The sequence below is a fragment of the Dendropsophus ebraccatus genome, unplaced genomic scaffold (genome assembly GCF_027789765.1).
Source record: "Dendropsophus ebraccatus isolate aDenEbr1 unplaced genomic scaffold, aDenEbr1.pat pat_scaffold_655_ctg1, whole genome shotgun sequence".
In the NCBI taxonomy this organism is placed as follows: Eukaryota; Metazoa; Chordata; class Amphibia; order Anura; family Hylidae; genus Dendropsophus; species Dendropsophus ebraccatus.
Window position 1 is genome coordinate 35,143 of NW_027210254.1, and position 25,514 is coordinate 60,656.

Here is a 25,514-nt window from a genome sequence, read left to right on the forward strand (position 1 = left end):
CAAAGTGCGCCAGACTAGAAACACAGAAGAAAAGTATCCAATATGTCTTTGCAGATTTCAGCTGAATTTAACAGATCTGAGGCTCTGGATGAGAAAAGGCTGGAGAAACCCATCTGATACAGACACCTAATGCCTCTCTGGAAAGACACAACCAGCTGACTGACTTGAAAGTACAGTGGTCCCTCAACTTACAATGGCCTCAGGATACAATACTTTCAACATACAATGTTCCTTTTTGGACCATCGTAACTTGAGAGCAAACTCAACATAAAATGCTAACGTCAGGAGCTGCAGGACATGTGAATAAGTATATGACTCATCAATAAAAGTTGCCATTTTACAGATAAAACCACAGTGTTAGAGAAGTACAGGCAGTGATTGGCGGTCTAGTATCTCCTCTCTATAGTATAGTGTAATACTACATGTCCTGTACTGCTGTGTGTGTCTAGTATCTCCTCTCTATAGTATAGTGTGATACTACATGTCCTGTACTGCTGTGTGTGTCTAGTATCTTCTCTCTATAGTATAGTGTGATACTACATGTCCTGTACTGCTGTGTGTGTCTAGTATCTTCTCTCTATAGTATAGTGTGATACTACATGTCCTGTACTGCTGTGTGTGTCTAGTATCTTCTCTCTATAGTATAGTGTGATACTACATGTCCTGTACTGCTGTGTGTGTCTACTCCTCTCTACAGTACAGTGTGATACTACATGTCCTGTACTGCTGTGTGTCTACTCCTCTCTACAGTACAGTGTGATACTACATGTCCTGTACTGCTGTGTGTGTCTACTCCTCTCTACAGTACAGTGTGATACTACATGTCCTGTACTGCCGTGTGTGTCTAGTATATTCTCTCTATAGTACAGTGTGATACTACATGTCCTGTACTGCTGTGTGTGTCTACTCCTCTCTACAGTACAGTGCGATACTACATGTCCTGTACTGCTGTGTGTGTCTACTCCTCTCTACAGTACAGTGTGATACTACATGTCCTGTACTGCTGTGTGTGTCTACTCCTCTCTACAGTACAGTGTGATACTACATGTCCTGTGCTGCTTTTTACCTGTGCCAGGATGAGTTTCTCCTTTAAACACCAGTTAAGGGTGACTTCATTTTATTTTTCAGGGACCCTGATGGATCTGTACAGGACCATGAAAACAGTCCAGTGTTCTACATGGGAATTAGTAATTACTGCTTCCAGTAGTTCTTTGTGACTGTTGTATGTAAGGACTTGCTTTATCTATTGGGGTGATATTTTGCAGCTTCAGGACCAATTACCAGTTTTCCATAGAGGTATGGACTCAACATACAATGGTCGTCCCAGAACCAATTAATATCGTATATTGAGGGACCACTGTAATATTTAAAGGGGTAATCCCACTGTCAAACCTTTTGCTAGAGGATAGAAATTGTTAAATTTGCATTGCATGTGCAAAATTGCTTTTCCAGACCACTTAATGGGAGAGATGCAGCAAAGCAGAGCTGAACCCGCTGCAGCCCTAAACCAGGAAGTGAGCGGGACGAAGCAATGACAAAATGTCAGCAGATGGGACAACCCCTTTAAAGTGAATATCAGCTGCAATTCATAGGCACTGTTAGGTCAAGGAGACACATGGGTGTCGTCTATAGCAGTGCTTCTCAATTCCAGTCCTCATGGACCACAAACCAGTCACATTTTGAGGATATCCCATACACAGAACAGCTGTGATTATACCTGATGCACTGGGTATAAGTAGATCACCTGTGAAATACAAAGGAAATCCAAAAACATGACCTGTTGATGAGGCCTGAGGACTGGAATTAAGAAGTATTGGTCTACAGCATGGGTCTCCAAACTGAGGCCCTCCAGCTGTTGCAATACTACATTTCCCATCATGCCGTTTGGAGATCCACGGTCTAGAGCATAGACAATTTCTCACCCTCCCATCCCTAGCCCTGCTTGGAGCTCATTTTTTTTCTCCCTGGCATTTAAAGGGGTACTCATACGGGCATTTATATTTTTTGATATTACTAGTGTTGCATAGAAAAACTATTCTCACCTTATGATGCTCTCTGGGGTCCTACCGTCATGTCTTCAGGTCTCTGGCTGCTACATCTGAGAGGGACAGTGATAGCCCACTCTGCCAAGTACTGACTGAGGTGGGACAGCGCTGTCACTGGCGAGACAGGTTCATGTCGGAAGTAGCGGCTGAAGAAGTGAGAGGAGAATCCTCAGGGAGCACTCTTAGGTGCTTACTATTTTCTATGCAACATGCAAAAACTAACAACCCAGAGCACTCCTTTAAGAAGCAATAGAGATGGTAGGGGGAGCAAGGTGGTGTTCCTGCTTACAGCAATTCAGAAGCTTGGGAAAGCCTATGACACATTTCCCTATATTCTGGAACCACAGACAGATATATGAAGGGGCCCATGTGTTCCTTTGCCCCAACAGCGTCAGTACATCAGCACGGGTATCCTGGTGTGGTTTTTTTTTTTTTTTTTTTTTTAATGAGACACCGCCTGGTTCCTGCGCTCGGCACCAGTCTTTTCCAAAACACCGTTCCTTCCTGGGGCACTGGGGGCAGGCCCATCACCCCTCAGTGTGGCGATATCCCCTTACCTCTGTAAGGCAGCTCTATTGAGTCTAACAAGGAAAGGCACCTGTTTATCATACAGGTTGTATATCAACAAAGGGCAATTAACTTAGTTTATATTCGTTTTTTAACTTTATCATAAACTTTTGCCAATCATATTATCCACCCTACACACTTACCAAGAAACAATGCTCTTTTAAGTAACAAATCAGTCAGTATAATGTCTCTGTGTGGCTACAGAAGATTTTGTGCTATGTGACAGGAGAGCTGACCATACAATGCAAGCAACACCAAGATTTTCTGCTACGGATTGTGGACACACAGGAGCTGTACACATACGCAGAGAAGACTTGTCCCACTCTGTTCTCAGTCAGGAATGGCTGTCAATGCGCAGAAGGACTGGGGCTTCCTGTGGTTGGCCTCTTTTTTTGACCAGAGAAAAGAGCAAATATCTAAAGCGGAGGGAGCATGGACCACAGTCAGACAGAAAGAAAACCACCTAGTGGCCACATGCAATATGTTGATTGAAAACTGAAAAAAATAAGTAAATAAGAATATATTGCAAAACTGCCTGCAATCACAACCCCTGTTGATTTCTTAAAGAGACAGTTTTTTTTTTTTTTTTAAAGTGTCACTGTCTTGTTTTTTTTGCAGAAATCAATAGTACAGGTGATTGGGTTTGTAATTGGGTTTATTAGGCAAAAATGCCATTATCTGCATTCAAAAAGACTTTCCCCAGGTCCCCCTCCCCCTTCTCTCTCTCATCCACTGCTCATTAACCTATGAAGAGAGGAGGGGGGAGGAGGGAGATTGTTCTCTGCTCTCTGTTGGTGACTAAAGGATTACACAGTGGGACCTGTGTGAAAGCGTATTCAGAGGTCAGAGAGGTCAGTGCTGACTTCAGAGGAGATAGCCAGTGATGCAGCTGTAAATTAACTCTTTGTCCTTTTTTGGTGACTCATCTCCCTCCACCCCTCCCCAAAGAGAACCATGAAGACGGGATAAACCCATTTAAAAAGTTTCTTAAAATCACCTCTACAATTGATTTCTGCAAAAAAAAAAAAAAAATTAAACGACAATGGGACTTTAATATTCACATTCTGCCTTCGAACCCATGTGGTTCTGCATCAGGGAGCCCGGAAGCAGTTTATGCCCACAGATGATAACCAATATCCACACTATGAGTTTTGCTGCACACCGCTACGATATTTCTGCTTTGGATTTCATAACGGATTATTCCAAGTAAAAAACACTGTGTGTGAACCCAGCCAGACAGGACGGTGAGGAGGAGTGACACGGCCCATCTCCTGGGACACATCTCTTTATATACTTCTCAGTTTTAATTGTTACAGTTACACAAGAGAACGTCAGGGAAGAAGAGGACGTCCGCAGACTAAGCAGTTTCCAGGGATTCTGGCAGGATGCAGGAAGGTCAGGAAGTTCTGTACGGTGCAGTGTAGGCACAATACATAATGCCAACAGCATATGTCATTTACAATGTAGAAGCCAGCCAGATGCTAAAGGCCACAAACAAGAATTGTGGCAACCATGGCAAGCATCATTGCTCCATCATTGGTCTCCAAACTGCAGCCCTCCAGCTGTTGTAAAACTACATTTCCCATCATGCCTGGACAGCCAAATCCAATGCTTTAGCTGGCCAGGCATGATGGGAGTTGTGGTTTCGCAACAGCTGGAGGGTCGCAGTTTGGAGACCCATATTGTACACTAACACCAGTCACGGCACCTTGTCATACACAGGCTTTAGATACTTATAGACACTTCACATACTCCTCTAGTAAAAGGATCTGGAGCTATAGGTGCTATTACTGCCCCTACTAACACCAATGGGCATCCAATCCTTACTGCTCTCCACTGAAGCATCACACAGCAGAACACCACATGACCCCAGACTGCGTTTTAAAGAAACAACATAGTTCCACGCGTGTATATGACTATATGACTAAAGAACTAAAGAGCAGCAAAGACAGGCTTCCATCCAATTGGATATACATGGCATGCCATACTATTAAAGGGGTACTCAGTTTTCATTCAAATCAACTGGTTTCAGAAAGTTACACAGATTTGTAATTTACTTCTATTTAAAAATCTCAAGTCTTACAGTACTTATCAGCTGCTGTATGTCCGGCAGGAAGTGGTGTATTTTTTCCAATCTGGCACAGTGCTCTCTGCTGCCACCTCTGTCCATGTCAGGAACTGTCCAAAACAGTAGCAAATCCCCATAGAAAACCTCCCCTTGCTCTTGACAGTTCCTGTCTTGGACAGAGAGAGCACTATGTCAGACTGGAAAGAATACACCACTTCCTGCAGGACATACAGCAGCTGATAAGTACTGAAAGACCTTTTTTTTTTAATAAAAGTAAATTACAAATCTATATAACTTTCTGAAGCCATTAAATTTGAAAGAAAAAGATTGTTTGCCTGCGTACCCCTTTAAAAGTGTATACTCTTCGTTTCAAAGAGCTTCCCTTAATTCTCCTTCCTTCGCAGGAATCCGATTTCACCCAGTATGTAACTATGTATCTGCTATTGGCATTTCATTTAGAGCTGGAGTGGAGAATCATCTCGGTACAGCTGTAAATGTCACCGACTATTTACATGATATTCATTCGGATGAATGGTATTGTCTAACAGGAAAAAAAACAAACCAGCTTTTACAATGATGCAGATGTATAGTTAAAGCATGTAGCGTAAAACATGTAAAAAAAACACAATAAAATCTGTACTATTCATTACAGACAAACATCTGTACCACTCCTGAGGCGTAATAAAAATCAAAGGCAGTCTGTATGCCACAAACACAAATAAGATGTCTGGGAAATGGCCATTTATTTTTTCGCCTGGTGAAAGACTATTAGGAGGGAGCGGGAGACTGCCAGTGTGACATTACCGGCTAAATAAAAGGGATTAGGGGTGGGCGCTGCTCAGAACAAAGACTAAAAGCCATCGCAGCAGGCAGGGGAAATCAGGCCTCTATACCATTACCTCTGTTTGTCAGCAGCACAAACCATACAGTTAACCACTAGAAACGTTAAGAAATTGTCCCTTTCAGGTCACAATGGGCGGATTTCTGTGCATACCTGAAAGAATCCATCATTATTACCCCCTATGCAGTGCCGTAGTAAAGTAATGTGAAGAGAGGAGGCTAAAATGTCGCCACTACCCAAGAATGAATAGATAAAGGCAGGGACGCTCTGGGGTTTCTGAAATCAGGATATATCAAGTCCGCAAAAGAGTATAAGAAAGGAATAAAATAATTAACCAAATGTATCATGGCTCCAGTGCCAACACTCCGGGGGTCACTGGGGCTCTAGGTTTATTTTTCCTGCAGAGACCATTCACATGACTACAGCAGCCAAACTCTGAGCTGAGTGGACAAGTCGTAAATAATGATTTAAAAAATTATTGATTATCATTATTATTAATAAATAGAAATCAAATAATTAAATATTACTACTAATATTTATGATTATTATCATTATTAATAATTATTATTATTTATTTGTATAGAGTCAGATTCCGAAGCGCTAGTACTGCTGATTAATGGTACTTTTACATGGAGCGATAATTCGCCCAATCGCGCGATTAACGATTTTCTTTTTTATAACGATCAGCGTTTAGACGGAACGATACATCGTACGGAAAAATCGTTTTGCGATCGCTTAAGCCTCTCACACACAGGTGAAATCGTTGAAAGACTGTTTACACTGAACGATCTGCGAATTTTTTGCGAACGATCTGCGAATTTTTTTGCGAACGATCAACGATGATTTGAGAACATGTTGAAAGATCAAAATGAACGATTTCTCGCTCGTTCGAATTCGATAGTTAACGTGCAAATTCGAACGATAAATCGTTCCGTGTAAAAGGACCATAAGTCAGTGATTAGCTGCTGCAGTCAAGACCAGACAACACAGCTGGGACCCTCTTGGACAACACCTTCAAGTTCTTTCACTTCCTTTGAATAATCAATGTTGCCTGGCCTCCTGCTCACTCAGCTGTCAGTCAGTATCTGCCAACAGAGGACTGATCTGCAATCAGATATAGTTGAATATCTCTCTGTTGGAGCTGTGGTCTAGGGGGGAGTAAAATCGCCTGTCTAGAGACTGAAAGCAGGTTTTTCTTTGGTTCAAATCCCATGATAAAAGTTAAATACAGATTTTTTTTTTTCTCCTCATTAGTAAAAAAACTAAAAAAAAGTATAACTAATTTGGACCCGTTTGGGAATTCTTTGCATTTTTAAAAACTATTTAATAATGAGAAAAAGATAATTATTTATTTCCATCATGAGAATCGAACCAAAGAAAAACCTGCTGTCAGTGTCTAGATAGGCAATTTAACCCCCAAGACCACAGCTTCAACACAGGCTCAGAGATTCTGCTAGCTGATTGCAGATTAGTCCTCTGTTGGCAGATACTGGCTGATAGCGAGAGTGAGGAGGAGGGCGGGCAGCATTGAAGAAGGGGCAGGAGGAAGGAGTGGTGAGGTGTGCCATAGAGTCAACTCTTCTTTGACTCCTTATTACAGTAGGAGACCAGAGATTGCACATGATCCCCTCCACGGACAAATTACCAAGAGGCACCATTATTCACTAAGGGACTGGCACCTACAGCACACTCTCAGCACAGATTCACTTTAAATGAACTGGCAACAGAAATAGATTTTGTAATTTACGTCTGTTTAAATTCTCAAGTCTTCCAGTATTTATCAGCTGTTGTATGTCCTGCAGAAAGTGGTGTATTCTTTCCAGTCAGACAAGTAGCAGCAGAGAGCACTGTGTCACAGGAACTGCCCAGAGCAGGAGAGGTCTTCTACAGGAATTTGCTCCTGCTCTGGACAATTCCTGACATGGACAGAGGTGGCAGCAGAGAGCACTGTGTCAGACTGTAAAGAATACACCACTTCCTGATTTACATACAGCAGCTGACAAGTACTGGAATACGATATTTTCACAGGAATATTCCTTTAAAGATAGTCTACTTTTGCTGCCAAGTAATAAAGTGCAGGTTCTGCTCCAATAACGGTTCCTTACTGAGTAGTTGTCTATCTACAGAGTAAAACTTCTCCAGAAACAAAAAGTGTGCGATTTCTTTGGGAGTACTCTGAATGAAACACATTTAATAAATCACTGAAGAGAAAGTAGCAGAGAAAATGAGCTCAGAGTAATGAGGCCTGTCGGCCACTGCATGCTGGCGTGGAGGGATTGCTGGAGAGTCTGTCTCAGATAACCTCTTAACTGGTGCAGAAAGACCTACAGTATGCATCATCAACACTCTGCTTAAGAACACAGACTTACCCATACAAGACAGTCTAAGGACATTACATACAGGCGTTAAAATATATAGTGTGATCGAAGTGCAGAATTTCTAAAATCAGTTTTCCAGCACTGGGAACTTCTCAAAAGCAAACCATGGTGCATTAAATATAAATCTAACTTAAAAAATACACACTCACCTCACCAAATCCCTACTGCTTCCTCTGAAGTGTTAACCCTGCAAAGTCAGTCAACTGGATAAGACGGAACACTGCTGTGACCAGTTATTACATGAGCGCCCAATTCCTGCAGGGTCAACACATCCAAGGATGCAGCAGAGAGCAGAGAGGACTGAACAGCAAGACTCACTTTAAAAAAAGTATTCAACCTTTAACCTGATGAAAGATTTAAAGGGGTGTTCTAACCCTACTAAGAAAAGAAAAATGTGACAGCACCCCAGTGTATCTTTCGATCTTATAAATACAGATATGCAAAAAAGGTGTCCGTGGAGCCTCAGTTGCGAGTCTCAAAACAGAGGAAGTGCCAGATATCCCTAGACAGTTGCCAAAAAGATGCCTCCAGATGGGTAGAGCACCACACACCCTGATACGAAGCCCCTAAAGTCCCACTCGGTTGTGAGTATTGGAACATAAATAGGGAAACATCAGGGTGGCCCCTTTTTGTGTCAAAGTCTAACTCTGTTGCGAGTATTGCGACATGACAAGGGTACCAAGGCAGGCATCCATCCACAGACAGCTGTTTCAGGGTATCTGGTACCTGATTCACTTTAAGTTCTCCTAGGGAACTATTACATTCATTTATTATATTATAAACACTGATTAATGCTATACCATAGCATACCATTGATTGGTGTTATCCGCGATCCCTGCATAGAGCCTTCCTGCGGCATTGAAAAGGTTAATGACAGCCCGTGATTAACGGTAAGGACCCAGATGCTAACAGCAGCCAGTCCTCATGAGGAGAGCTCAGCTGCCCAGTTTGCTTCATAGAACCTACTGGCGTACTGGTACATCATGGGTCCATGAGAGAGAGGCTCCCATGAAGTACCAGTATCATGGGTCCTTAAGGGGTTAACAATCCAAGAAATCTTTCGTTTAGATAAGGTTGCAAATAAAAGATTACACCCCTGTATGGGCCAGACAGATAAGGAGACAAATGAGAAGAGAGCAGCTTTCAAGAGAAGTCTCCAAGGACTGGAAATAGACTAAATATCTCACTTACTGTCTGTTGTGCTTTCTGTCTCTACAGTGGGAGCAGGTGCAGCATTCACAGCCAGCTGAGAGGCCATCTTCTCACTCTGCGCCTTTCTGACAAGAGCTGCAAGGGGGTGGTCAGGATCGATCACCTTTAGGGGCTGTGAAAACGAGAAAAAGAAAAAAATAAAAGTAAAAATTTTACCATTTAAAAAAAAAAGAAAAATCTTAAATGTAGCAATACAAGAAAACAGCAAAAGAAAAGAAATGGAAACTAATGCAAAAATCAGATGCCACAAAGCCGATGTGCACAAGTCCTAACATCCAGAAGTCACACAAGCATTTCTCACATATAATCAGTGAGCGCACGCATGGCGCCCGTGTACCTTGGTAAGCTCTTCCAGTCTACTACAACGCTTTGAAGCAAAAAGACTGGGATGGAGGTAATCACCGTCTTCATCATCGTCGTCATCTTCATCATCGCTGTCTTGGTTCGCGTTGGCCAAAGATTCTAGAAGTTAATAAAATAACTATTAAACTCGAGGAAGGAAATGCAAACTATGCGCACAATTCAGGATCATATCATAGGTACAGCTTAGTTGTAAAATTAACGGGACAAGTAGCATTTAGCCTAGAATTAGGCTGCCCTATACTGATGCTGTAGTAGTCACATAAAGGAATGAAACTGGAGAAAATTAATCAACATTGTGAAAAGATGCAGAACCTTGTACAGATAAGGAAAAAAAAAATACCGCATAAATGGTGCCAATTCACAGCAAGTGTGCCAAAATTGAAGTTGAAATAATCAACGGCAGCTGACTGCTTCACTTAGAGTGTCACTGTCTTTTTTTTTTTTTTTGCAGAAATCAATAGTCCAGGCGATTTTAAGAAACTTTGTTATTGGGTTTATTAGGCAAATATGCCATTATCTGCATTCAAAAATACTTTCCCCAGGTCCCCCCCCCACTGCTCATTATCAGGAAATCTCAAATCTTTTACATCAGTCGAGCCCTATGTAACCTATGGGGAGGGGGGAGGATGGAGATTAGTCAGAGAACAAAGGATTACACAGTGGGAGCTGTGTGAAAGCCGGTATTCAGGGGTCAGAGAGGTCAGTGCTGACTTCAGAGGAGATAGCCCGGTGATGTAGCTGTAAATTAACTCTTTGTTGTCCTGTTTTGGTGCCTCATGTCCCTCCATCCCTCTCCATAGAGAACAATGAAGACGGGGAAGAGCTTTGAACCGCTTTTTTATTATAAAAATGCATTTTTCGGCAAATAAACCCAATTACAAAGTTTCTTAAAATCACCTGTACTATTGATTTCTGCAAAAAAAAAAAAATAAATAAAAAAATAAATAATTAATGACAGTGACTTTAAAATGGGTGACTCAATGCTTACACCAAACCCCAATATTCCTTTACTTTAAAGAAGAAGTCCGGTCATGTAAAAATATTTTCAAGGGGGGGAAAGACACAAACTATCTCAACTCAGCTCCCCCCATGCCTCCCCAGCATTGGATTGCTGCATTGGGACCCCCCTTCGGGGTTCCAGGATCTCCTACAGAGCAGACGTCCCAACCCGGTTGATGGACAGCCCGCTCAGCCAGTCAGTGACTGGGACAGGACGCCGCTGCAGTCAATGATTAGCTGAGCCTGAATTCCATCAGCCAGGATAGGCATCCCCCCCCCCCCCCCCCCAAGTCATGACATCATCTAAATAAACAATGATTATGTTCCCCGTCCTGCCTGCTGTGGAACTATGCAAATGGCAGTAAAGACCTAAGCTACACAGTCTCTGACTACTCCCATGAAAGATTTCTTAAAGGGGTTATCCAGCGCTACAAAAACATGGCCACTTTTGCCCCTCTCGTCTCCAGTTCAGGTGTGGTTTGCAATTAAGCTCCATTTACTTTAATAGAAAGGAGTTTCAAAAGTGGGCATGTTTTTGTAGCGCTGGATGACCCCTCTAAATTTTTTAGATCAAAATAGGATGCTCAAATACTAAAAAAGGGAAAGGAGAAGAGCACAAAATAGAAAAAAAAAAAAAAAAAAAAGTGGTCATACTTTTTTGCTCCTCCTTCTGTTTCTCAGCGTGTGTGATATATCGTCCCTCCTTCATAGCTTTCTGGATGTGCTTGTAATAAGGGTTGAGGTAGTGATCAAAACGTAAAAAGTCAAACTGCGAGTTTCTGGCTTGCTTGGCTTTTAACATGATCTCAAACTGAGCACCTTGTTTGCAGACAAAATTTGCTGTGCGTTCTATAATAGCGTGCATTTTTGCAGTGGGTGGCTGATATAAATGAGAAGAAAAAAAAAAGAAGGTTATTTCTTAAATCACATGATCCAACAAAAGTATTTTACAAAGTTCACTGTAAAATATCTTATGGTTACAAGCGACATGCATTTACAGGTCCAAATGGCTGAATATTGCAGTATAAATTGCTTCACCTCACTGATCTCCAGGCTAATGGACCACAAAAAGCAATCGGGCTGCCAAATAAATTTACTGACCATCGAGGGCTAAAAGATAAAAGTTCACTATTCACATGTGTCAAAGTTTTAGATTTTAAAGACACAGTGCCATTTTTTGTAGCGATATTACAGAGAGCAGATAAAATAAAAAAAATGACACTTGATAAAGAGAATGGACTGGTCTCGAAACACGTTGTTTCACTGGCATAATTCTTTTAATAAATGTTTTATTTTATATCACTGATACCCCTTGGACCTGCGCCTGTTTTACCCGCCTTGGAGTGGAGGAGGATACTGTTTGGGTACTATTACCATTATTAACGATCAACGACTAACGATAGCAAACGAGATTGTTTATAGTTAACCTGAAATCATTCACCACATTACACAGAACGATGGTTGTTAGTTACGATCGTTACTGCAGTCTTATACAGTGCTGTACAGGATGGGAGATGGTGGTGCACTGACTGTACTACTACTGTACTGTATATGCACTCCAGCAGTCTTATACAGTACTGTACAGGATGGGAGATGGTGGTGCACTGACTGTACTACTGTGCTGTATATGCACTCCAGCAGTCTTACACAGTAATGTACTGTATGTGAAGCCTCACCAATGCTAAACTCACCACTTACAACCCACTATGCACGCTAGCAAAAACGTTCAGATACTGAGCAAAATTTGAATTCTGAACGTTGCTTCCAGGTAAATTTTCATTCGAATACTGCGGTATTACTGTACTTCAAGACTGGGGGCCCAAAAAGTGTTTGAGAACCAAACTTTCCTTGAAAATACTGGTTGAGTTCTGAGCAGTTTAAGAACCAAGCTACCACTGCATATATATCATGATTTTCTGCTTACCAGCTCAACATCAGGTGGAACATTTAACCCTTCTGGTGCAATAAAAGGTTCTTCATTATCTTCAACATCACTTGAATCTGAAAGCGAAAAGAAGTGAAGTTACTGCTTCGGGCCATTTACACGTACATACAACTCTACAAAACCATCTGTGAAATATTAAAAAGGCTATGGACAACTTAGCAGACCTTGTATTGCACTGTATGTATTTTAGGAAATAAAAAATAAACGGACAATTAATCCGCTGCAGTATATGCCACTATAAATTTTTGCTAGTATTTCCATGTATACTGGCAACATACAGCTAAGCAATTTTTTAAGCAATGCGTTTAAAGGGAAACTATCAGCAGATTAGACAAACCTAAGCTGCTGATATGTCTCTTTAGTACACAGGGAGCTGAGGATGAAGGTAAGTTTCTTACCTTCATCCTTAGCGCTGTTTCCATGTAGTTTGTAGCTATGCCCTTACGATAATCGCGCGGTTTGGAGCCTTGAGGGCGGGACTACCACTCCCAGAGCACCAATCTGCCCCCCCCCCCCCCCCCGTCTGGCACACTCCTTCCAATGTATATCAACAGAGCAGGTCGGATCAGTGCTCCGCGGGCGGTAATTCTGCCCTCCAGTGCTCCAAACCATCTGAATAACCTAAAGACAACTACAAACCACACAGAAACAGGGCAGAGGATAAAGGCAAAAGACTTGCAGTCATCCTTAGTGCCCCATGCACGCAGGTTAAATTTTAAAAGCACTCCATGTAAAAGGATTGAGTCTGCTTCTCATAGAAGTCAATGGGCCAAGTACTAGTGTAGTTTTTATACATGCAGCACACACTAAAAATGCCATTCACAGACATGTTCTCTAGTGGCTAAGTATTCATTCCTTCCCCTGAATAATAACTGAAGCCGGCATGTTAGCAATTACCAAAAAAACATTGATTGTAGAGAGGTCCCCTTACATCGTCAGCGAGAGGGGCTAGGTCTTCAAAAATTGTCTAACAGAGCACCGAGTGACATCCTAAAACAGGTAACCCCCTCCTGACATACATACACAAGGGGTGCTGGCTGCGTTACAAATGTCAATAGTGATTCAAGCAGTTATTAGAGGATGGACCAAACGTCCGTTAACACTATGGGGGTTCCGCATGGAATCTTGGCCCTTGACCCTTAAGTATAAAATAAAAAATTGCCTCTGGTACTAAATTTACCTCTGGCATTTGAAAAAAAAAAAAAAAAAACACGCACACAAATAAATAAATAAAGGACACTAACTTGCCCTATGCTTGTAATGACTGCAGTGGTTTACATTCATCACTGTAGGCAGATGAACTTTGGGGATATTCATGCCGCAATTTGCCAGCACACTACTACTCCACAGAAATAAAGGACTACAATGCAGTTTGCAAGGTCACTTACACAACCCAGCTTCACACCCAGCACTTGTCACCAAACAGGGTTACTTGTATGCAACAATGACATTCAATTCACACCCACTTAATAGAGAGTACAGGACATAGGCTAGACACAGTGTGGGTTCACAGTCCTGGTACTGCAGAAGGTGCCAGATGACTGCACAGCCACATATCACACACTGCTCTTACTGCTGCCAAGCAGAACTTATATAAGTGAACATGAGTTTCTTAGTAGACATTTTCATACACTGGCCACTTATAGTCATTATAGTTATTTGGCAATTCCCCCAAATAGATGTAGCAACCACAACAGCATCTGGAGGGGTGGGGGCGTGAAAGGTGACCCAGCTGGCAAACAGAATGCCTTAGCCAAGGTAAACCCCCTTGGCACTGGGCCACACCACCTCAGGATGTATTCCTGTTATCAGATTTTTAGATGCAGTTTTTTCAGAGGTTTTTTTTTTTTAAAAAAAAAAGAGAACTGGGGCACTAACTGGACCCTGGAACTGTGAGATTTAAGGAGAAGTCTGGCGGAAATCTTTATTATAGTATTGTATTGTCGCCCAAAAGTTATAGAAATCACCAATATACACTTATTACGGGGAATGCTTATAAAGTGCTTTTTTCCCTGCACTTACTACTGCATCAAGGCTTCACTTCCTGGATAACATAGTGATGTCACTTCCTGGATAACATAGTGATGTCACTTCCTGGATAACATAGTGATGTCACTTCCTGGATAACATAGTGATGTCACTTCCTGGATAACATAGTGATGTCACTTCCTGGATAACATAGTGATGTCACTTCCTGGATAACATAGTGATGTCACTTCCTGGATAACATAGTGATGTCACTTCCTGGATAACATAGTGATGTCACTTCCTGGATAACATAGTGATGTCACTTTCTGGATAACATAGTGATGTCACTTTCTGGATAACATAGTGATGTCACTTTCTGGATAACATAGTGATGTCACTTTCTGGATAACATAGTGATGTCACTTTCTGGATAACATAGTGATGTCACTTTCTGGATAACATAGTGATGTCACTTTCTGGATAACATAGTGATGTCACTTCCTGGATAACATAGTGATGTCACTTCCTGGATAACATAGTGATGTCACTTCCTGACTCCCAGAGCTGTGCGGGCTGTGGCTGCTGGAGAGGATGATGGCAGGGGGACACTGAGGGACACTGGGACACTGAGCATCCCTCTGCCATCATCCTCTTCAGCAGCCACAGCCCGCACAGCTCTGGGAGTCAGGACGTGACATCACCAGGTTATCCAGGAAGTGACATCACTATGTTATTCAGGAAGTGAAGCCTTGATGCAGTAGTAAGTGCAGGGGAAAAAAAATGCACTTTATAAGCATTTCCTGTGATAAGTGTATATCGGTGATATTTGGAGGGCAATACATTATTTTAATAAAAAATTTCGCTGAATTTCCTTTCAAAAACCAACAGCATACATTAGGCAAGCATTAACTAAATATTTTTTTTTTTTATATCATGACAGGCAAACATTAACATTTAATCATTTTCAGCAAAAATGCCCATGCCTAATGACCATTAGAGGACATCCAATATAATAATGTTCTATAATAAAGAGGCAATGAGGACTGAACTCACGGCAGGTCGATATAATCACAAAATGATTATAATGGGTAATAATAGCTTTATAACTGTTAATTAAAGTAATGAGAATATGCATAAATACTGTGCTGTATGCATGAACAAAGGAAAGAGAACTAATCCTACTTCCCAGTATTGCCTACGTCCCACCTAGATGAAATCCTGAGCACCAGAGACACTCATTATCGCACCCGGCACGGTAGACGTCTCTGTATGTCATCTGGGGCCAAATTTGTTTTGTTCTAAACAATGACTAATTGGACAGTGAAAGTGACTGCAGTACAAAGACGTGACATTTACAATGAGATGTGATAGGAGACGCGGGCCTTTACAGGAGGCAACAGAGACTGCAGGCCTTAAAACCCATATCAAGCAATGTTGCAGGTTTTTTTTTTTTTTTTTTTTTTGGGGGGGGGGGGGGGGGGGGGGGGGAGGGGAGGGGGTGCGCTTTGTTTACAATCCTCCGTAAATGTCAAAATCGAATTTGGAAAAGTATTTATTAACATGAATAATGCAGCTCGAAGAGGCAGAATGAGCCGCTACTGATTCAACCGTATGAGAAATTGCCAATCATTTCATTTATTCTCCCCTTTCTGCCTTATTACTTATCAAAAATGCTTACATTTGGGCAATTTGCAATATAAAATCTTTGCAAAAAAAAAAAAAAAAAAGTACGAGACCAGAGGAAAATACATTTACCCAGGGTCAATACAACAATTGTTCCCAATGAATACTAATAAGACAAGATAAAAAGAAATCGTTCGGCCCATTTATAACGGCATTTTACAGCGAAAGGACATCCATTATTTCAGAGGCAAGATAGAAAACGCAAAAGCTTCTTAGGATCAGTTTAATGTTCATTTGGACTAAATCAATTGTTTAAAGTGAACTTTCACCTTTGGAAAGCATTATACAGGTCCTATCTTCAACTATTCTATATAAATATGGTATATTACACTACCTACCTCATACTAATCCAGAGCTATGACCATGGAGCTGCACAAAATGACATGTCTCACAGCTGAGGCCTGTACAAAGCTCGCCCTAGGGATCTCCCTTACACCAGACACTGAGCTCCAATGCAAAAAACTAACTATTATCCATCTGCATTAGTGCCAAACCAAGCTAAACAAGCCGATTGTTTCCAATGGTGAATCATAACTGCAGCTTTTAGATAGACAGACAGACAGATGCAGGTTGTATTTTAGGATTATTACACGATAATTATTACAATGGATTGACAAAACATACTTTTTATGCAAATTACATTAAAAGGAGAAGTCCAGGCAAAGTTGTTTTTTTTTAGCAAGTGCTGGGGAGGTGGAGCGGGGACCCGGGTTGTGACATGTGAGTTCCGCTCAGCCTGTCAGCTGCCATAGCAGGGTCCCACTCTGGCTGCTGACTTGCTGAGCAGACCGCACACGCCACAACTCAGGTCCGGTTCTGACCAGGATACGTCCGGAGACGCGTTATGCGGCTACCAGTGCTGGAGCTGGTGAGGTAAGAGCATGTTATTTACCTTCCCCCTCCCCAGCACTTGTTTAAAAAAAAAAATAGCTTTTCTAGGACTTCTCCTTTAATTTGTGAAATGGTGTTCAAAAATGGACACCTTTTAAAGGGGCTGTCTGGGGCTTTTCAATAAACTAGCATTGCAGTGACTTCTTTGGGTGTTGTATGTTCTACACTTTTATTATACTTCCCTCAGCTCTTCTTAGGTTCTCAGGCTCAGTCACATGACCAGTCTGCCTGTAATTTCTTTGCTTCCTGTAATATTGCGTTCAGTAACTGTGTCCTGTTCCTTTCACTGAACATTATCACAAGTGGAGTCATCCGGTGGGTGAGGCAGGTGTCCTTCCCAATGGCTGGCTGGAAATCCACATTGATTTTAGCCACAACCCTGTAGGCGGAACTCAAAGCCTATTGAAGCTGTAGAAGAAAGAGCAGCATGACACGGAGGGGGGAGGGGGGGGGGGGGTGTGAGATAGCTTCCTTGTCAGAGTCTAACACTACAAGATAACATGGCTAACCACTGTGCCACCCACAAGGTAGCCATCAGCCCCTGCTCTCTCCCATGTAATGCTGCTTCTTTCCGCTACAGCTTCTACTGAGGTCTAATATTAGCTCCGCCCACAGGGGGCAGGGCTAAAATCAATGTGGAATTTCAGCCAGCCAATGGGAAGGACCCCTGCCCCACCCACCTGATGACTCCACCTGTGCTCATGCTCAGTGGAAGAAACAGGAAACAGATACTGAACCTGACTCATGCGAATTCTCACATGAGAAGTGGAGCTAAAATATAAATAATAAAAGTGTATATGATATGGATATGATCGGTTGTGGGCTAACCACTGCAGCTCCCAAACAGCGGCATTACCAGAACTGTATCTGGCCGCGTACTGAACGTCAGTGACTGTGGCCATTGGTGAAGGACCCATACCAATCATAAAATGACAGCATATCCTAGGAATATTTTATTACTTCATTAGATGGGAATACTCTAATATCAGCCGTAACATTCCTCGTGTACCTAGCCAGCTTTCAAGATATCCTGTGCCAAAACTAGGCTCCAAATCTGGGGGACACCAAGATACCTTCAATGCCAGATAGATTTCATTTACAGAGCATTATATTATTCCTACACACATACATCCTCCTTTATAACACACTAAAATATCAAACTTTTATTCAGCTTCAATTTTACAGTTAAGTCTTCAGGCTATAAACCTTTCATAAAAAAAAAAAAAAAAAAAAAAAAAGGAAAAGTCTGCAACAGAGGCCCACAACAAGTGCTCAGCCATTGTGTACAACCAATGAAGCAGCAGCAGGTATACACAACTGCGGCTTCATAAAATTTCTTCACACAGGGCATGTGTCTATGAGGAACAATGGGAGACTTTGGCTCACTGTACTAGTGATCAGTAAGGGGACCCACAGGTGACAGACCATGTGTCCAACAATAACCAAAAATCCTCCATTTAAAGGGGAACTCTGGCGGGAAAAAAATTCAAATCAACTGGTATCAGAAAGTTACACACATTTGTAATTTACTTCTACGTAAAAATCTCCAGTCTTACAATACTTATCAACCGCTGTATGTCCTACAGGAAGTGGTGCATTCTTTCCTGTCTGACACAATGCTCTCTGCTGCCACCTCTGTCCGTGACAGGAACTATCCACTGTGTCAGACTGGAAAGAATACACCACTTCTTGCAGGACACACAGCATCTGACAAGTACTGGAAGACTTGTAGATTTGTAATTTACTGCTGTTTACAAATCTCATGACTTTCTGAAACCAGTTGATTTAGAAAAAAAAGGCACAAACAAAAACCAGAGTACCAATTTAACCAAGTTAATAAACGAGCTTGGGTATATTTAAGGGGTTATTCCTATCCTAAACGGTTATCTCAATACAATATGGTGATAACATGCTGTTTGGGTGGTTTCAGAGGTTGGACCCCCCCCTCAAAAATTAAAATGTTCTATTGATAGAGGATAACGATTAGAAATGGGAATACCCCTTTAATGGATTCAGCAGATATTACTGTATGGCTACACTTATAAATACCTTTGTCGTCTTTGTCTTTTTGTGGCTCCTCTTCCTCTGTGGGTTGTGAGGGATCATAATAATCACTTTTGTATTGGAAACCCACAGAGTTGTACATCCCATCTTCTGCCAGGGCTTCACTCAGCCGCTTATATTCTTCCTCTTGAAGGAAAATACCAATAATATATTAATAGACATGAAATAATACAATAAAAAGCCATGCTTCAGCCGCCCCTGTGTGAAAGCCATTATCCCGCCAAGTTATGTCAATTGTCATTTATGAATATATTCACATTAATGAAAGAGGGAAAAAGAAAAAAAAAAGGCAAACTACTTTCTCTGACAAAGAGTATGTGGTAGCACACATGCATGACAAAGTTCAGGTTTCTGAAGATTTGTCTGCGACTTGTTGCTTTTTGTTTCTATAATAATTAAGTAAAAGTGAGAATATTCCAGTGCACAGGGAAAAGGCAGTCTCTACAAATAAAACTATCCTGCGGTCCACATTCAGAGAGCTGTTTTCCATTCCAATGGGTACTGTCAAATAGATAATATCAGAAAGAGTGAGTATAAAAATCATCAAGATTCCAGTCAAATTTATACACGGTTTAATGTAACTCAAAAGAAAGGGTTGGCGTTATTTACAGGGTGGGTTAGTGAATGAGGATGTACCTTGTCTCGCTTCCACTTCAAGCAAGTCCGTATGCAACGCTAAATACCTCTCTTCATCACATAAAGCCTCTATTCGAGCTTCTTCCTCCGATAAATTATAGTTTCTGTTCCATGAGTTGTGCTCCGCGTCATATTCAGAAAGGTCATGCAGGTGACCGCGTCCATCGTACCTGCAACGTGAAGGAGATGGTCACCACGATGTACCTGAGACTTTAATACTTCAGTAGAAGAACTTACCTGTCTAATCTGCCCTGTCATTAAGTCCACCCTACAGGGGGGGGTCTCACAACTATTCTGGAGATACGTTTCTCCAGCTTAACTCTTTAGTCTGGACATTCAGCTGTACATTGTGTAGATTGCTCTTTCAATGTAAAACTTAACACGTCTTACTTGTAGAAGTCTGGCTTCTTTATAAATCAGATCAGAATACCAAAATGCCAGCTGGCAATCTATGAATAACTCTTACCGTATGTTTTTTTGTAATATAATATATACTTCTTACTTAAATTTTTCTGGGGGGGTAATCTGGAAACTTCTAGTTTACATTCACACGAACCCGAACACATAAATACCTATCCGTAAGAACCAAAGGCTGGACATTTTCTCGCTTCTTTCTGCTAGTCCGCATCTCTCAGCAGAAATCTTCGCCGCAGAAGCGTGGATCTCTTGGTGGTAAAATCATGGCTAGGCTCGACCCTTAGCCAAATGGCTGAGGAAATAAGTTCTTGTTATGTAGTAGAGAGACACACACATACATGGCAACAGAACATACAGATGTAGTTTAAGGAGGCTTAAAAAAATAGATATACACCAAAAAGTAAGTCTAAGAGCTTCACTGTATTACAGGAGCAATAATAGACACAGATCGCAATAAAAATGATCAAGAAAAGCTCAGAAAAAGCCTCCTTAACTTACAAAGTGATTAGCTCAATTGGAGGCTTGCTTTAGTGGGGTCACTAAAACATGCCATACAACTATTAAGTAGGCTTTACCACTTAATAGTGCTTATACCATGTAAATAACACATTTAAAGTGCACTTAGCGTTTATGTTAACCTTTTCGCTCCAGTAGATGTAACCTAAGCAGGTGAGCCCGTATAACTATTCCGTACACACTCCAGTCAGTGCTAACCTCTGTGTATTAAGCGGCAGAGATGCACTTGAGAAATCCTTAGAGCTTCTTCCCTATCCTCACATCTAGTAAGTATTCCCTATATACTCCGCCTGCCACAGACATCTGTTAACCTGAAGAGGCGCCATAAAAGTAAGATGCACGCCAAGTGCCGACTCCGCAGAGACGCTGAAGCAGCTCTTAGGATTTCTGCAGTCTCTTGATCTAGGACTCCATGTGTCTCGGCTTTTGGAGATTCACACACATACATATATATATATATATATATATATATATATATATATATATATATATATATATATTAGACTTGCCAAGCCAGGAAACATCTGCCTGAAGAGGAAAGTGAACACAAAGGCAGCACACTTCAGGTATATATGCAGTATACAGGTCTCCTTTAACTAAGCACCCAAATCTTTTTCCAAATGAAAAACAAAGTTCTAAAAAAAAACTATTTTTGTAAGAAATAAGCATCTCTCAAGTGTAAAGAGATTTTCATAGGAAAAAAGATTTCGTCATTGTGACCCCTCCACCCAAGTAAAGACAGAAACAGGTGTCGCTCCCGGGACACTATGGGAGAGTCCATTGATGGAAAACTTCCTCCTTCAAAGTACTGAAAGTAAAAGCAGTCTATAAGTGTAACACTGAGCTCAGTATAGTAAGGAGTCCCACATTGAAAAGGATAAAGAAAACCTACAGCAGATCCAAAAACTCAGGAAATTCCCCCATGCCAAGTGAGGCTGCCTATTTCTAAGCATCAGACTGCTGCACATAGTCCTTTCCTACTTAACCACTGTTCAGACTGCCCTGCTAATCCACCATGGGAAGAAATATACTGCCCAATCCAAAGTAGTAGGGAATCACACAGACATGAGATTTTTAAATAACAGTAAATTACAAATCTATATAAACTTTCTGACCTCAGTTGATTTGAAAGAAAAAGATTTTTGCCGGACAACCCCTTTAAATAGAAGTAAATTACAAACCTAACTTTCTGACATCAGCTGATTTTTGCTGGAGTACCACTTTAACTGCACCTTATGTCCTGCAGGAAGTGGTGCATTCTTTCCAGTCTGACACAGTGCTCTCTGCTGCCACTTCTGTCCATGTCAGGAACTGTCCAGAGTAGGAGAAGTTTTCTATGGGGATTTGCTGCTGTTCTGGACAGTTCCTGACATGGACAGAGGTGGCAGCAGAGAGCACTATGTCAGCCAGGAGAGAATACACCACTTCCAGCAGGACATCAGGTGCAGTTAAAGTAGTACACCAGCAAAAATGCACAGAGGTGGTAGCAGAGAGCACTGTGTCAAACTAAGGAGAATACACCACTTCCTGCTGGACATACAGCAGCTGGTAAGTATGGGAAGACTTGAGATTTGTAAATTAAAAATCTATTTAACTTGCTGAAACCAGTTGATTTAAAGGGGTTATCCAGCACTACAAAAACATGGCCACTTTTCCCCCTCTCTTGTCTCCAGATTGGGTGGGGTTTCAAATTCAGTTCCATTAAAGTAAATGGAGCTTAATTGCAAACCGCACCTGAACTGGAGACGAGAGGTGGAAAAGTGGCCATGTTTTTGTAGCGCTGGATAACCCTTTTAAAAGAGAAGGGTTTTCGCCAGAGAACCCCTTTAACTAAAATAGGTGGGAGGAGGCGAAGGGTCCTGTGTCAGGATACGCTCTCAGCTAATCTAGAATGAGAAGGGAGGTTGCTGCATCCCAGAGACGGTTCAGGGCAGCAGGCGATAACTAGAGATGAGCGCACCTCCCGGATGCTCAAGTCCAATCATTCTGCATTGGGATACCAGTGACTAAACTTGTTGGATGCCGCCCTGGGGATTGTAGGAAAACATGTTTTCAAGGAATCCCTAGGTCTGAATCAATCTTCTAGAGCAGTGCTTCTCAAAATGTGAGGCGGGCCCCTAGTTGTTGGTGAGGCCCAGCTGGGGAGCCAGTAACTATAATCTTCACAGTCCTTTTTCTGTTTGCAGAAATCTCCATTTTAACAACATTATTAATTTATTTTGTACTTGCTTTATTAGTATATAGGGCTTGGGAGGTGGGTGAAACATAGCCCTAGCATTGTTTTCAGCTTTTAAATGGACTTTCACCACAGATAGTGAGGCCCAGGCACCCTCTTGGTCAGTCTGGTGAGGCCCAGGCATTGCCTTGGTCTGTTGGGTGAGGCTCCAATAGAAAAAGTTTGAGAAGCCCTGGACTAGAGCCTCCAGTATCCATACAATCAGACTGGAGCATGTTGGGGTTGTGCTCATCTCTAGTGATAACATATAGCACCACCTTATGGGGGTAAGGCAGGCTTCACATTTATTTTGCGTGTATGTGTTGGAAAAACTCCAGGTGTATATGGCGAGTGTATCCATAGGGCCCCGCTGACCCTCACTGTATACTGGCGACAGAAGGCTCTAAGATAATATGAACAGAGCATAATCCAGGTGTTGACATAACAAGTACAGTATAGTAATAAAGTATATAGAAAATTGTTTTTTTCTGGAGTCTTTGTAGTTATTCTATAGTAATAGCCCCTGGGAGTGGTCTAGCAAAGCCCATCACTAACAGATGCCAGTACATGCCTCCTACGGAGATGGCGGATATCAATACATGAGAAATCAGACATAAAATCTGAAATCATACAGATCTTTCAAGCAGATTTCAACATTTTTGGGTTAAAAATGAAATACTGCATCCATAGTGTCCTGTAGTTAGGGGAAGTGGCACCTCAATATATCAGACACAAGGATTCTAGGGGTTGCTAGTCACACGGTTATATGCAGTGCACCTATTCAGCCTATTGGTCACCCCCAAAATATTAGATCAGGCGGTGGCCCGACCCTGCAATAGTCAGGTTACACTATGGTCACTAATGTAATGTACACAAGCAATACCTTCTTCAGGCCCAATTTTGGGAAAACTTCAGAAATACTTAGCATGACACCTAATGGAACATGTACATCTGTAGCACCCAACATTTACTATAAGTTCCGTATCCGTTTCACAGCAAGACTCCTCCTATACTGGACTCTGCTGTTGACCCAGTTCACTAGTAGAAAGGCCTGCACCATCTTAGACACACGCACACCATTACAAGGGGCTCTAAAGACAACAGAATAAGGGGAAAAGACACCCACATAGCTGCCAGTACACTAACGCCAGCCAGTATAAGTACATGCACTGATCTCATACCAATAGAAAGGCCAGAAATTCACAATAATGTGTGCTGTGCCAAGGCCGACCACCTGGCCGAACTGGAAGAGAAATTGGGTCACACACCAGCCCAGATTTACAACTGCAAATAGGCCAGAAGTCTGGAATAATGTGCCCAACGCTGCATCACATTTACTATGAGGTTCAAACACTTTTCCACAATGTCTGACAAAAAGGTGTGGCTTCTGGTAAAGGGGTGTGGCTTAGGATGCAACACCATTACACAGAAATCTACCGGAATTCTGGAGCAAAGATCTAGCACAGTGTAAAGTGAACCTGTAACCATGAGGATAGGCTATCAATTGTTTTATCCTGGAAAGCCTCTTTAAAGGATGAGCCCCCTATAGCTTATTTGTAGAGGTTATGTAACAGATCTCAAGGATCTGTCAGTGTGCACAGGGTCCTCTCCCACACACAGTTATGGTGCGTTTACACAGAGATTTATCTGACAGATCTTTGAAGCCAAAGCCAGGAACAGACTATAAACAGGGAACATGTCATAAAGGAAAGACTGGGATCTATCCTCTTTCCAAATCCATTCCTGGCTTTGGCTTTAAAAAATCTGTCATATAAATCTCTCTGTGTAAACGCACCATTACAGATAGCAATGTAATGTCCTATGCCTGGAAAGTACACAAGCCGTATTCTAACTATAGGGTCAGCAGCCTATAGATATCTATGGTACATTGATAAGTTATAGGGTCATTATCCCCTGTATATTGATAAGCCATGGGGTCCTCAGCCCCTGTATATATCTATGGTATATTGATAAGCTATGGGGTCCTCATCCCCTGTATATCTATGACATACTGATAAGCTATGGGGTCCTCCGCCCTGTATATCTATGGTATATTGATAAGCTATGGGGTCATTATCCCCTGTATATCGATAAGCTATGGGGTCCTCCGCCCCTGTATATCTATGGTATATTGATAAGCTATGGGGTCCTCAGCCCCTGTATATATCTATGGTATATCGATAAGCTATGGGGTCCTCCGTCCTGTATATCTATGGTATATTGATAAGTTATGGGGTCCTCCGCCCTGTATATCTATGACATATTGATAAGCTATGGGGTCCTCAGCCCCTGTATATATCTATGACATATTGATAGGCTATGGGGTCCTCCGCCCCTGTATATATCTATGGTATATTGATAAGCTATGGGGTCCTCCGCCCCTGTGTATCTATGGTATATTGATAAGCTATGGGGTTCTCCGCCCCTGTATATCTATTGTATATTGATAGGCTATGGGGTCCTCCGCCCCTGTATATATCAATGACATATTGATAAGCTATGGGGTCCTCCGCCCCTGTGTATCTATGGTATATTGATAGGCTATGGGATCCTCCGCCCCTGTATATCTATGACATATTGATAAGCTATGGGGTCCTCCGCCCTTGTATATATCAATGACATATTGATAGGCTATGGGGTCCTCATCCCCTGTATATATCTATGGTACAGTGAAAAAGAACAAACCAGATTCCTTCAGCTCACGTT

The 25,514-nt window shown here is 41.8% G+C and overlaps 1 protein-coding gene across 1 annotated transcript in view; it reads right to left on the reverse strand.

Annotated features, from left to right (window-relative positions):
* The window catches only part of LOC138778158 (splicing factor, suppressor of white-apricot homolog), a 62,563-nt gene that overhangs the window by 24,499 nt on the left and 12,550 nt on the right, over positions 1–25,514 (reverse strand). The window contains exons 2-7 of the mRNA XM_069956425.1: positions 19,661–19,830; positions 19,010–19,150; positions 12,398–12,474; positions 11,128–11,353; positions 9,449–9,573; positions 9,091–9,223 (exon numbers count right to left, since the gene is read on the reverse strand). Of these exons, the coding sequence (XP_069812526.1) occupies positions 9,091–9,223; positions 9,449–9,573; positions 11,128–11,353; positions 12,398–12,474; positions 19,010–19,150; positions 19,661–19,830 (872 nt within the window). The remainder of the gene's footprint in view (positions 1–9,090; positions 9,224–9,448; positions 9,574–11,127; positions 11,354–12,397; positions 12,475–19,009; positions 19,151–19,660; positions 19,831–25,514) is intronic.